The following is a 14,058-nucleotide window of genomic DNA, read 5'->3' as shown; positions in this document are numbered from 1 at the left end:
ATCATTTGTGATTTTGTGAAGAAAGCCCTTCAACACTGAGCCTGTGGAGACACTTTAAATCAGAGTGATAGTGCTTGAATTGTGTTTTCTTGGCCAAAAGTTCACTTTTAAAGGTGCAAAATAGCTGTGTTTTTGTTGGTTGTTTTTTAATTAGCAAAGTGTCATGTTAAAAATACAGAAGTATCCCACTTTCTATTAAAATCAAATAAATAGCTGAAATGAATGGCTGTGTTGAATATGGGATGTGGGGAGGAGGAGCTGGGCATGGCAGGGCAACTCACTGGTTTGTCCAGGCCTTGCTTGTCCAGTACCTGCAGCTTTTGTGTGTGTGCACAGTGACAATGGACTACACCACCCAAGACTTAAGAGTCTGACAGTGTTGAAGAGACAGGAACTCAGCCTGTGGTAAAAAAGACATAATTTTAAATTTCACACTTTCCACTCCCACTTGAAGTGTCACCAAAATTGTTGTTAATTTCTGTACCTGTGCAAAGAGGTGTTGTGTCCTCTGGTTACCCACCAAGAGCTCATTCACTGACACAGGGGATGTAGAAGGGGATGTGTGTGAGGGTACATATGCACCCACACAACACTAAAAAAAATCACAGAATTTTCATCTTACAGCTGCTGGTTCCTCGTGGTGGTGGCACAGTCCTGCAAAGGGCTGTGCTTAGGCTGCAGCAGTTCCCCTCTTGGGCACCTCTATGGCTGATGACAATTAACTGCTCTGGCTCCCAGCTCCAGTTTACATTTCAGGTGCTTGGTGAAAGAGCTGTTGCCCTGAGCAGTGTGGGACACACCAGGTCCTGCACCAGCAGTCCCTGCAGAGCCCCAGCCACACCTGCTACAGCTGCCCATGCAGCCATTCAGCTGAAGAGACAGGAAAGACAGACAGACCAAGTATTTTATTCAAAACTTTAAAAAAGTTAATAGACAAAAACTGATAAATTATTCTCATTGCATCAATGAGAGATACATCATGATGGTTTCCTCTTGCCCCCCACACCTTACACTACACAATAATCAGTTTGCTCCCTACCCTGTTCCTTGAACTGATCCTGATGTAGCAGCATTCAGTATCAAACCCTTAAATCCTCTTCTCCATAGGCTGTGTGATTACGCTTCATACAGCTCTAACAGGAGTAAGTTCAGCATCATCAACATCCTTATTGATCAGAGAATCTGTCAAACAAGTTAGTTACATCTGCTGTCCTACTGTTAACTGAGCCAGGCTTCTGCATGGGCTCAGGGTAGCCAGCAAGCTCCAGAATGCTTCTGAGCCCTCCCCTCCCACAGGCCCAGCAGCATCAGAGCTGTCTGCAGGGGGCCCTTGGAGCATTCTGCCCAATGCCTGGGCCCTAGACCAGCCACCCCATGGCCACCTGCTCACCATGCTGGCAACAGCAGTTTGCTCCAGGGCTGCAGCACCTCTGACCTGCAGCACCACTACCCTGAACTCAGTGGTGGTATTGCTCTACTCTGAAAGTAAGGTATCAACTACAAACCAGTGGGAAAGAGCACTCAAAAATGTATCAGTGACTGAAAGCACTTTGAGAAGATTGCTGCTTTCCTTTCCTCCCATCTTACTGCTACAGCCTCATCCCTACAGCCTTCTCCAGACCATGTTTTGGTTAAAGGCTTTACAAGACTGAAAAATATTCTTAAGAACATCTTAAAGGACATCCTGAGGATGGTGAACACTTAATATAAGCAGCAGTTAGTTCTAGCACCACAGCTCTGAGGCAATTTTTTTTTACCCTCTTTCTTTCATGCTCATAACCTCCAGGCACAGTTTACATGGGCTTTTTGGGGGCAGAGGGGAACAATGACACAACATCAACATACATATTCAACAGCTTACAAAAACTGAAGCTTTATCCCTTTGTCCTTTGGACAGCAGAATTCCCTGTTTGTCACTTCTGCAGGAGCTGGAACAAGCGGGCTCACCTTTGTTTTAGCTGCAGTGTGATATAAGACTGTTCACACACCAGTCGCTTTCCTGCACAAGAAAAACACCCACAGGAGCAAGCTTTGGTTAGAGAAATTCACAGCGGGGTGAGGGAAAAGTCAGTGCTCTTGCAACTGCTGAGCAGACATTCAACCTGTATTTCACAGCTCAGCTTTGAGTTTTGGGGAATACTTAAGGACTGGACACGTTCAGGCTTACAAAGGTTTCTTCTTTTCCGGACTGAAAGGCAGATATGGATATGAAGGAGGAATGGGGCTAAAGGACATTTTAAGACAGCATCACACCCCAACGTAATAAAAATCTAGTGGTACTGTAGCAGAATGTGCTAGTGCAAAGAGACTAGAGGCAGCTCCTGGACAGCCTTCCAGCCATTTGGCTCACTCAGGTGCGTGTGATTTTGTCTGGAGGCATGAAACCTGTGTCACCCAGCGTTCGAAGGGCCACTCTGCCGTTGGGACGGATCACCAAGTGTGTGATGCTGCCGTTGTTGAGGGACAGTCGCAGCCAACCCTCTGGGGGGAACTGCAGGGCTCTGGGGACAGAACACACAGATTAGTAATTCATCAACAGCTGGATTAACAAACCCTCACAGCATCACCTTCTGTCCCAGATAAGGGGGAGAAGGAGGGGGAAACTCAAAATTGGTGGGCATAGTGCAGCTTGTACCAATGCCCCCAGTCAGCCTTGGAAAAAAGCCTTTTCTTGTGGAAATGCTGTAAAACCACAGCGGTGGTAATTGGAGCGGGGCCAAGAGTGCCCTTGGGTAAGCAGAGCCCAGCAGATGGGTGTGATTACTGCTGACAGGATTAGTTCAAGTGGACAGAAAGCAGCAGCTCCACACAGGGAGGCTGCCAGGAGTGCCCTGAGCAGCCCCTCACAGCCGGGGCAGGGATGGCCCAGCGAGGCTGCAGCACCACAACACCTGTGCAGGTGGGACACAGCTGGCTCAGCACCCGGGGGCTGCCTGAGCAGAGAGGGACCTGGATGTGGCAAACAGTGACTGTCACACTCCAGCCACACCCCCACAGCAAAGGCAGTGACACAGGATTCCCTCCAGTGGCCTCCATGTGCCACTACTTTCAATGGGCTACATCATTCCCCAGGAAGGACAAGTACATTGTGCCTTCCACAGAAACACAGCATCACAGTTGGTCTGCAGCCATTCTGAATTTCCTAACTCAGCCTCAGGAGCTCCATCAATTGTATTAAACAGCTGGAAAAAAACACCATGTTGCATCAAACAGCTTTTGCCTCTGATACTGAGGAATAACTTTGTTTTGGCTCTTATGAAAGTCTTGTGGAAAGCTTGAAAAATTAAATACCAGCTACAGCCAAGCTAGATTTGAAGGAAATATTACATGGATTGTGTTCCATTGTACTATCAGATTCACTGCACAGAAGAGACATTAAAATGAAGAGGAATGCAACAGCAAAGAGAAAAGGTAAGTAAGTGTTTCAGATAAAGCCCTGGCAGGAAAAATGTGGTATTTTTTAGCACAGGAAAGAACAGCCTGTTTACCTGATCAATAATTTCAAGTATAGGAATTTTGAAAGTATAGCCCACAGAGCAGACAGGCTAGCATTTACCTAGCTCAGCTAAATAAAGCTAACTGAAACTGTTGTGGGTATTGATCAGATTAAAGTTTAATCACATCTGTCCTGCTCACGACAAATTATCTTACAGACAGTGCTTTGTTGATGGGGAAGAGGAATAAAATAGACTCAGCTGACTGGATACAGAGACAGGCAAAGATCCAGAACTGTTTTCTCCGTTATGAACAACCTTGATGTTATCGGAAAGATCCACTCTCCCTCTCCCTTTAATGCAATACTGGATGATACTGCAAAAACACACTAATGCAACTTCAACATAACTCAAAAATATCCATTAGTAAAGAATTCCCAAAATGGAATCAATCTTTAATTATGTAAGCTCAAATTCATGTCACCTCAAAGAGATGCATCCAGTAATGCATCTATTTGTAATCTTTTCCAACAGGCACTACCCTCAGGTTTATGGAAGCAGAAGCATGTAGTAACTAAAGTAACTGTCCACACGTACAAAAAAGGTTAAGTTTCCCTGACTTAGCCATTTTTGCTTTAGAATTAGAATGAAAGTGTTCTAATTATCAAATGTGCCTTGATGCAGTGGCAGCAGCAGCTGCTCACAATGCAGGCACTGATCTCCAACAGTTCAAAGAAGCGAAATCAAGGCATCTCCTCCCTCAGCAGTGGCCCTGTGGGATGGCCCCCCGGAGCAGCCGTACCTGCAGACGATGTAGCGGATGACGTTGGCGTGGCACACGAAGATCTCGTAGCTGTCCTCCTCCTGCTTGGCGTCAGCTCGGTGGATGAAGTTCCGGAACGCGGCCTCGATGCGAGCGCCATCTTCGTAATACTGCTGGGGGCACAGTGCCACACAGCTCACAGCAGCACTGCCTGCACCCCTCACCTGCTCTGCAGCTCCTGGCACTGCCTGCACCCTGGGGCTCAACTAATGCTCAAGGACTGCAGGTTACTTTAACTGCTCTGCACACTTACTGAGCAGGAGGAAAGAATGCAGTTATCTAAGGGCTGTGATAACAAACATCAGCTCAGACACTGCCAGTTATTGATACTGTCCAAACCCCCAAACCATAAATAAAAAAAAACTTAAAAAAAAAAGCTTACCACAGCTTCTGGTTTCCAGTGGGAGACTGGAGGGTCTGGTTCTATAGGTGCTCCCTCTCTCAGCAGATCAGTACTGATTTTTTTCACTCCTGAAATATTAGATACACATTCAGAAACAAGTTGTTCACATGCCATTAGAAACAGCCCCACAACTCTACAATCAATACATTTTTCACAGTCTTTCTTTGAGGAAGGCTTACTCTCCCACATGAATCTCTCCAACAAAACTGTTTTGCCATCAGCAAGACAGCTTATTCCAACTGAACAGAACAGGCTGTCTGTTGCACTTTGAAAAAGTGTATTTGTACTTTTAAAGATAATTTGGAAACAAGCAGAATTACATCTGTAGGTTTCTTTATAATACAGACATTCACACAGGGCTGGGAAATGGCTAAATAACATCTCAACCTTAAGGACAAGCTTGGAATTCTACTGGAAGCAGTTTTAAAGGATCAGAAGTCGATGAAAAATTGAGGGAAGTTTCTTACCTGGGAGATGTTTGCTTATAATTTCAGTTGTTTCAGTTGCTCTAGTCATGGAGGAGTGGATAATCTGATCAAATTTTAATCCCAAGCTTGCCAGCCTGCGTCCAGTCAGTTCAGCCTGCTCTCGACCTTACAAAGCACATTCATTACATAAATTGGTGACACTCCCATTAGAACCTCACACAAGCTACCAAGAGAGCTGTGCAGCTGATATAGAAGGTCTACATCGATGCTGGGCCTTTTCCTTTCAAAAGCAACTGGAAAACATTTTCATCAGAGCCACTACTAAGGCCAAGCTTACTGGTTGGACAATTTCAAGTCATACTTGCATCAGTATGAAAAAAATTATTTGTTTCAATTAGGAAAAAAAACCCCAAAGCTTACTCAGCAACTCAGTACTTTCACTGAAATACTCAATATCCCTGCCAGCCCCATCCCCAGGAAGCAACAATCCCCCTCAGGCCTGCAGTGTGCTGTTGTTGATAAAGGCAACACCAGCCTGGCACAGTTCACAGCACCTGGGCAGCCTCAGGCAGGCTCAGCCCACCTTTCAGGCAGCCAGGTGAAAAGACAACAGACAGGTTAAGTCACTTACTTAAGGCACAGGATGAGACAGGATTAACATTGTGCTTTGTTACCAGTTTAAGACTGCACTTGAGGCCTGCAATTAGCATTTCACTCCTGTTTTTCACACCAGTAATTGAGATGTGGGTGGGAAAAAAGTCCACAGTAATAATTCTTCCCCCTCTGAAAACAGTGTTGGCAAATATATAATCAAGGAAGTGTTCACTGCTTTTCCAGTACATTATTAAAAGTAATGCTAATTAGCATCTGAGACCTAGTGACAGGATCAGGGAGTTAAGATTAACACAGACAAAGGTTATCCTCATTTCATGTCAGTGATTAGCAGTACTCCCAGAAACAGTGACAAAAGTGCAATGTATTTAATTATAAACACTCCAGCTGAAAGTCAGAGGTGTTTTCTTTTTAATAAATCAGCAGATTAAATTAAGAAACACAAGAAAAATCCATCTCAATGAAGTTTAAAACCCACAGCCTTTAAGAATTACATCAGGTAGCATGAAAGTTTGCTAAAGCAACTTTAAGATAATTTGGGGTTTCCTTTGACAGGGTTCCTGAATGTGTTCAGAACTCTCTAAATCACATCTGAATGTCTGGATCAAAACTGAAGAAAACAAACTTATTCATGACATCTTTCTGCCACAAAGGAATACAGAAAGTAGGCTGAGGTTTGGCAGCAAGACCCAGTGCTGAGTTACTGACCTCATCAGGTAAAAAATCATTTCCTCAAGATGCAAAGCACGATGCTGCTGGTGGTACCTACCCAGTGGGGTGAGAGTCCTGTCCTTATCAGCCCGGCCCTCCAGGTGGTACTGGGAGTGCCTGATCAGGAATATGTGCCTGGTGGCTTTTGCTTTGCAGTGGTCCAAGCGAGAGGCGAGCTCTTCTTCCCCGGTCTCTTCATTTTTCTTTTTGAGGTTGACAAGAGCCAGTGGTTCACGTCTAAACAAACAGATTTAAAGAGTCATTTTTAGATAGGGGAGACTAAGAGACAAGGGATTTTTACAGATATGTAGCCTTGCCTTAATTCCAGACATGGCTGAAGAACTAAAACTGACAGTTTAGCCACTTGTAGCATGAAACTGATTCAAACCTTTGTGCAAAAAGTTAAAATAAATGTCTGCATGAAAAAAAAAAAGTTAATGTCATGGGTTAAAAGGCCTAACCTGACATAACTAAATTTGCCACTTAGTGCCAGCCACCTGAATTAATTATTGGGAAAAAAAAAGCAATGAGCAACAGAAAAACTTGTAGGGTGTAACAGTATGGTTTTTGACAAGAAAAACTGACCAGGAAGGATACCCAGGAAAAGAGGAAAAGGTGCTGACTGACCATTAAGGAAATAAAATGCTTCATGTCTAAAAGGCCCTGTGATAACACCTACAAAATCTGCACTTTATCAATCACATTTACATCAAATGACTAAACAGTCATCCCCCCAACAACATCCTAGAAAGACTCTGACCTTCTTCAGTGCACATTGAGAATTATTTTCTGCTTTAAACTAGGTCACATCAGGTCTCTCCAGTAAAATTTTTATTTTTCAGCCTGGAGTGTTTTACTTATCCTTTCATCTTTTCAGCACTCTCTCCCCTCATGCCACTTTAATCTCTCTTCCACTTGTCACAGTGCACACGAGCACCCTGCTCTGCACATCACCAGGCAGCTGACCTGGTTCCTCCTGAGGACAGGGATCTCCCCCTCTCTCTGCTATCACAGTTTAGTGCTGCAGATCTCCCACCTCCAGCACCAACCCTGCCCAAACCTTCCCTGGTCTGGGTCTGGGCCCTCTCTGCACTGATCCCCCACCCCATTAATGCAAATCCTTTTCTATGTCACTCCACCTCAGAGCATATTTTATTCATACTACACCTCACTTCTTCCAGTATTAAACTTGTTTATTTGATGATAAGATTTTTTTCATGGAAAATAATTTTTATTCTGTTTGGGAAAAAGTAATTTGTTCACAGAAAATTGCTGCTTCCCTCACCTATTTCTCACAGCAAGACTGGCTGTGCAAAGCCCTCCTGCCTCCATTTTGCTTTACTGAACACAATTTCCATTAGACAATGAGGCTCTACACAGTCCTCAAGCTGTTAATTCCTCAGCAAGGCATTAAAAATGAAACAACAGGCCAGTAACAAGAAGCTCTATTGCTACTTCACAGGATACTTTTGATTCACTGGAAACTATACTGCTGGCAAGATACAGTAGGAAAACTAAAAAATCTTTAAAATCAATTCAAGCACATTAGTAGAGCAGCAAGGGGAATAACTCATCTGATGTCTGCCATTACGTATTCCACATGAATGAAACCAGATCTGTCCTCTCTGAGAACTGAGTTGCACAACTCCTGTGCAAGTGGCAGAGACCAACATTCCACGTGTGATACCCTGTCAGACAAATAACAAGTTTGATATTTGCATTTGTTTGTTTCAAACTTGAAAAGCCATTGGTTGTTAAGAATATTGCAGCATCTAGTTATCTGCTCGGGACGTGACTTTCTAAACATTCTGCTCCCAAAGAACAGTGGTCAGATATTCTGATAAACCATTTAACAACTTTGCACATTAACTGCTTCTGCCAGTAACATCCAAAAGTCAAGATTAAGATTTCAAGCAGGCACAACCTAAGGCACAACTGGTAGACCACAGGCAGCAGAGAACAAATTGATCTGGGGTAAGTAACATATTCCACTGCCACTGTTTGCACACTGTGACAAATGGTGGTTGGCTGTCCTGACCTGCTAGGAAGTATCTGGCCATGTTTGCTCAGGCAGTGGTGACAGCTCTGCAAGCTAAAGCACAATCTCTACTTCCTGGATTGGTTAAAAAAAATTACTTGAGTCTGAAAGTACTGTAGAATCCTTGAAGAAAATCAAGCATTTAGCAGAAGCAGGAAGGCCTGGAGCTGCAGTTAAACAAACAGCTTTAGTACCTCCCTCAGTATAATTGTGTAACCAGCTGTAACCATATTTAATGAACGTATTTTTAAAACTGGGGTGTACATAGCCCTATTTACATGAGCATTTGATCCTGTAGCCTCTCAAAAATCAAAATGATGCATTATACAATAAAAATCTGTTAGTGCTTAGGTTTGGATTTACTATGATTAAGCTGGAGCCTGACATAAGTCTCCCCTGGGAGATAATTCTACCAGACCGAAGCCAAATGAGCCAAAGCTCCATGCAGATATCTGCACGTTCTAATTAAAGATTCAGAAAAATGTAGCCAACCATTGCGTGAATGTTTCAGCGCTGAAGAACACGAGTGAGCTTGGTTCAAAGCCTCAGTGCCTTTAGAAGGATTTCAGCCCAGGCAGCTCCATGAGCAGCAGCCCCGTGCCTGCCCAGCACGTGAGAGCGCCTGGCATCCACAGGGAGCTGAAAACCTGCTGCAGGCACACAGCAACACCGAGGCACGGCTGGAAAATAAATAAAAAAGACAAGCTTCTGCCCAGTGCTTACATTTATCACAAGCCTGAGGCTTAGCAGTCGCGCTGGCAGAAAGCATCAAATAAAGGGATCTGCACAGGGTAAGTGTCCGAGCTGTCTGAACAACACCCAGCGCCCTCTCATCCCTCCAGCGCTCCACGGGTGCGCACGAACTTCAGCTGGATTCAGCTCTGAACAGGTCGCCACACGGAATTTCACCGGGAAACGAGTCCCGTCGAGCCGGGGGCGGCTCCCGTGGGGACCCGGGGCCTCCCGACCCCCGAGGGGCCCTGCCCCGCCCCGAGCCCGCTGCCCCCGGGGCTCCGGAGAGGGGTTCAGGGCAGCTCCCGCCGCCCCCGGATCCCCCCGGCCCCTCAGCACAGCCGCGACCTCCCCGGCCGAGGAGGCGGCCCCGGCACCGCAGCCCGGCCGCGCCCACCTGTCCCAGTTGCTGTCCCAGTAGCTGCCGCTGCCGGCGGGTCTCTCGATCCAGCCGGCGGTCGGCGGGCAGGAGGCGGTGGGCGGCAGCAGCAGCAAGCCGGGCGGCGCGGCGGAGGGCACGGCGGAGCCCCCCGGGCGCGGCTCGCTATCGCCACCGCCACGGGCCGGCTGCTTGCCCACGACGACGGCGGAGAGCAGGACGGAGCCGCCCGCCAGCCCGCAGGCGGCGAGCGCCAGGGCGCGGCGGACCGACATGGCGGGGCGGCCGCGTGCCCCTCACCGGCGAGCCCGCCCCGCTGCGCCCCGCCCCGGACGGAGCGCGGTGCGGGGCAAGATTCCTCCGCGAACGGGGAGCACGGGGCTGCACGGACCCCACCGATCCCCCTGGCCCTCACAGACCCTCACGGGCCCGGCCCGGGCCCTCTGCCCCAGCCGCGGTGCCCGCGGAGCTGCGCCCGCCTCAGGCCGGGCTCAGGGGCTGGTCCTGCCCGGCCGCTCCCAAACCGGTTTCCACCCCAGGCGGGTCGCCGTGTACGGCTCGGCAGGGAATTCCCGCCAGCCCTGCGTGGTTTAATCGCCTGATGCGGTGATCAATCAATCTTCAGGGTGGAAAAGACCTGTACATTAAGTCCAACCATTAACCCGGCACTGCCGAGTCCGTCATATTTAATTATAAGCCCTGAGCCTTATCACTGTGCCCAGCTGCTCCTCAGTACAACAAAGACCAGGAGTGCTGGAGAGGGCCCAGCATAGGCCACAAGGTTCATGAGGGGTCTGGAGCCTCTCTCACGAGGGCAGGCTGTGGGAGCTGGGCCTGTTAATCTGAAGACTCTTTTTCACTGCTGCCCGGCGATGGGATAAGGACCAATGGCCTTAAACTGAAACACAGAAAGTTTCACCTCAACATGAGGAAGAACTCAGAGCACTGGGACAGCTGCCCAGGGAGGTCGTGGGGTCTCCTTCTGTGGAGACGTTCCAAACCCACCTGGATGCGTTCCTGTGTCACCTGTTCTCGGTGACTCTGCTTTGGCTGGGGGTGGGACTGGATGATCTCCAGAGGTCCCTTCCGACCTCAGTGAGTCTCTGATTCTGTCATACAGGAATAGATCTCTTACAGGCAGCACTGGGTCCCTGTGGTTTGGGAAATAAAAGCGGTCACCAGCCAGAGCCGAGCTGGCAGCACCCACCTGGGCATTCCTGTCCCACCTCTTGTGCCTCTGCCCTGAACGCTGCTCCCCTCTCACACAGAGCCTCCCTTCAGAAGCCAGAGCTCATTACAGCTCCACACATTGCCTTGTGCAGAAGAAAGGCACGGTGGAACTGGAATGTTAATTACCTGTAGATGGCCAATGGAGATGTCTTAATCTCACAGCAGAGGCCTCAGGTTAAGAGAATCAGAACAGAGCCCCCTTTTTCTGAGCCGACATCCCACATTCAGCACTGGTTTCTACCTGTCAGATTCAGTAGTTTGCAAATGGTGACAGAAGTGCTGCTGAATGTGGACCTTGGGATGCCAGCAGATTCTACAGATTCCATTATGCAGCCTTTGCTTATTTAATTATGCATTCTTACCACTCCTGTCCACCTGTTCAAGCTCCAGCTCCATACCCACATTCCCAACACCACAAATTCTATAATACTATTCCTGCTATTCCCCTGGCATGCCAGCTGGGCAGACAGTTTCCAGCTCCCAGATTTCAACCAGAGTGAGTGACTCCAGAGCCACTGAGCCCAGAGCCTGTCCGCTGCCGAGCACACAGAGATGTGCTCCCCTGAGCCCGGGGTTAACAGGGACAGCAGGGCTACACAAGGACGCTGTGCCTGCCCAAAGGAAATGGTCTTTCTGTTAAAGTTCAGCCACCTTCCAGCTTTCCCAGCGGAGTGTCTTTCCCCTGCCCACCACTCCGTGTCTCTGTCTCACACACATGCGATGCAGAGGAGGCACATCTGACCGGAGTACAGGTCCTTTGGCTCGGGGGCATTTCACAGACAGACAGTGACTCCCAGGGGTCAAATAAGTAAATCAGACCCTGATGAAAATCTGATACACACCCTCCTTTATCCTTCTTGACTGCTCATTCTCTGTATTTAAGATACTCAGCTTTCTGTTTCTTCTTACATAGCTTTAAAATGGTAATTTAATTATTTTCTTCGGTTTATCTTATTATATAGGCAGGTGTGTGTATTTATACTGTGCACGTTCTTTCTTACCAAGAGCCCAGAAGAAAAAAGTTTGGTTTCAAAACCTCACATCCAATTCCTCCTAAAGTAGCATGGTCCCTTTTCCCCAGGTCTCAGTCTCCCAGAGTCCTGCAAATGCTTTCAAAATCTTTTCTCTCATAATGCCTTTTCTCTTTTATCCCTAGTAATACATATTCTCCATTAAATGCTCCCACCTGTGTCCTGCCTCTTCCTCTCCAGCCTACCCTCTAATCTGAATCCCATTCGGCCTCCAGCATCTCACAAAAGAAGGAAAAAGCTGCACCAGACACCATCACTCACCTGGGGACAGGGACAGGCTGAAGCTGGATCGGACAAATACAACTATTCCTGATAAATCTCTCAGTAGCTTGAACTGAATTCTAAAATCATATGGTTCCATTTGAAATTTCAGTGCTATTTGAGGTGCATTGCTCACACAAGTATCTGCCATTTGAGGTCAAAATCCCAGTAATAAACACAGGAAAGATTCTGGATGACAATGTCACCAAATGCACCAGGGCTGAGCTCTGCTCACCACCAGAAAAGTTTCAGACTGTTATTAAGCAATAGTCAAAACTGTTCCCCAGCACAAAAAAGGTACTGCTGAGCATCTGAGCAATCTCATTATGCCAGAAAATGAGAATGGCTAATATTGATTGTTTGTCTCAGTGCTGCATTTTGGCTGTCATTCTTCTGCACTAACACTTCTCCATCAGGAATCTCCTGTGCCTGTGCTCCATTCTGCAGTTTATTTTTGCTTGAGTTAGGTACTAATAACACTAAGACAATTTATGTTGCAAAGTCTTTTGAGGTTACCTTAGATTTTCCTCAGTATGTTCAAAAATGTTATTAATTAGATTATGTTTACCACTTTTTAAAACTTGCAATTCAATTAGGTAAAAAAAAAAAACTCTCAAAAATAATTTGTTGAAGATTACCACTAGCTTGAATATACAGTCCTGTGTTCCATCAATAATTACCCAGCTTCTTTCTCTTTGTTCTTTTCATGTATTTATATTGCTGCTATTTTAATCCAGTTTTATTGTGTTGTATTTCATCTGTAAGCAGAAAATCCATCTAAGAGGATAACAACCTACTGATGCCCACTAATGGAATTATTCTGTTAGTGAAAACAGTAAATGCTTGTGCTACTGATGCCATAGGTCCAATCCTCGGGGATGATTCCCAGGGGCTTATCCCATTTCTGTGGTTTGATGCAGACATACCTTCAAGGAGGATGCCCAAGGTTAGGGCAGCCTCTCAACTGTGCTGTGACCAGAACAAAGCAAAGAGAAGTCAGAAAGCCAGGAGAAGGTTTCAGAAAGGTCAACACAGGTGAGGCCAAATAAATGGTTTTCCCTGGCAGGCAGAAACACCCCGTGGTTAAAGCAGGCCCAGCAGCCCTCGGGGTTCACTTCACCAGGAATACAAACAACTCATCTCTGGATGGGACTTGGATCAGCACAGGGATGAGTCAGTGTTTGGATGTTTTACCATTACCTACAGGGAGAGCAAGGGCAGGTCTCTAGCCTACAACTGGCAAGTAAAGTTTATGAACTTTCAGGCTTATTTTTTTTTTAGACAAAACAGAGTAATAAAAGGACATTTGAAACAAGGAAAATGTGGTTTTGAAAAGCCTCTTCCATGACCTCAAAAATTTTTACTCACCATGTATCACCTTCCCGCTATTAAAAAAAAAAACAAACCAAAAAAGTGTAAATTTATTCTCAAAAGAACAACAGAGAGAGAGCGGAAAAAGTTAACATTATGTCATTTGAACCACATGTATTCAGACATACACTGTGGACTTACTGCTGGCCTTCTTTAAGGAAATACTGATGTCATCCTGGCCTGCTTCAGATCCTGCAACATTTAAATGATACACTAAACTTTTGGGTTATAAAATGATGCTACTTAAGCTCACTTTTTTTTTTTTTAAGGAGCAAGACAGAATACCAGTTTTAAGCAACTTTGGTTAGTATGATTTGATTAGTTAAAAAAAAATATTTTGAAGCAGATGCTGGCTTCCTGACTGTGTCTGACTGCATTGCTGAAGGGTAACCAGGACAAATACTGTGTTAGTTAAATACAGCAATTTTGGGAGATGGTGGCATGAAAGAAACTCTGCATGGATATATTGTAGCAGTGATTCAGATCTTGAATTTAATCTAGGTGGTATGAATCATCTACTAGAGGATTCTTCAGATTTACTTTGACCAGAAAAAAACTGAGAAGCACATTTAAGATGAAAGACTTGTCCTCTTCCCCAGGCACAC

General features: G+C 46.2%; 1 protein-coding gene across 2 annotated transcripts; it reads right to left on the bottom strand.

Annotated features, from left to right (window-relative positions):
* Positions 1-1,360: 1,360 nt before the first annotated feature.
* Positions 1,361-9,835, bottom strand: PGAM5 (PGAM family member 5, mitochondrial serine/threonine protein phosphatase). 2 transcript variants are annotated; one of them, XM_054289006.1, is made up of 6 exons: positions 9,579-9,835; positions 6,470-6,648; positions 5,128-5,253; positions 4,640-4,728; positions 4,237-4,370; positions 1,361-2,501 (listed from the first exon to the last, which is right to left on the bottom strand). In XM_054289006.1, exons 1-6 carry the CDS (start codon positions 9,833-9,835, stop codon positions 2,351-2,353), a joined length of 936 nt encoding a protein of 311 aa, XP_054144981.1. In that variant the 3' UTR covers positions 1,361-2,350. The 2 variants fall into 2 exon arrangements, with proteins under 2 accessions (XP_054144981.1, XP_054144982.1); XM_054289007.1 differs by having other exon boundaries at positions 4,237-4,367.
* Positions 9,836-14,058: the final 4,223 nt, after the last annotated feature.

This window comes from Melozone crissalis, unplaced genomic scaffold (assembly GCF_028551555.1).
Source record: "Melozone crissalis strain CALT ecotype California unplaced genomic scaffold, PUWL_Pcris_2 ptg000063l_1, whole genome shotgun sequence".
Taxonomy (NCBI): Eukaryota; Metazoa; Chordata; class Aves; order Passeriformes; family Passerellidae; genus Melozone; species Melozone crissalis.
This window is presented reverse-complemented; position numbering and strand designations above follow the sequence as displayed.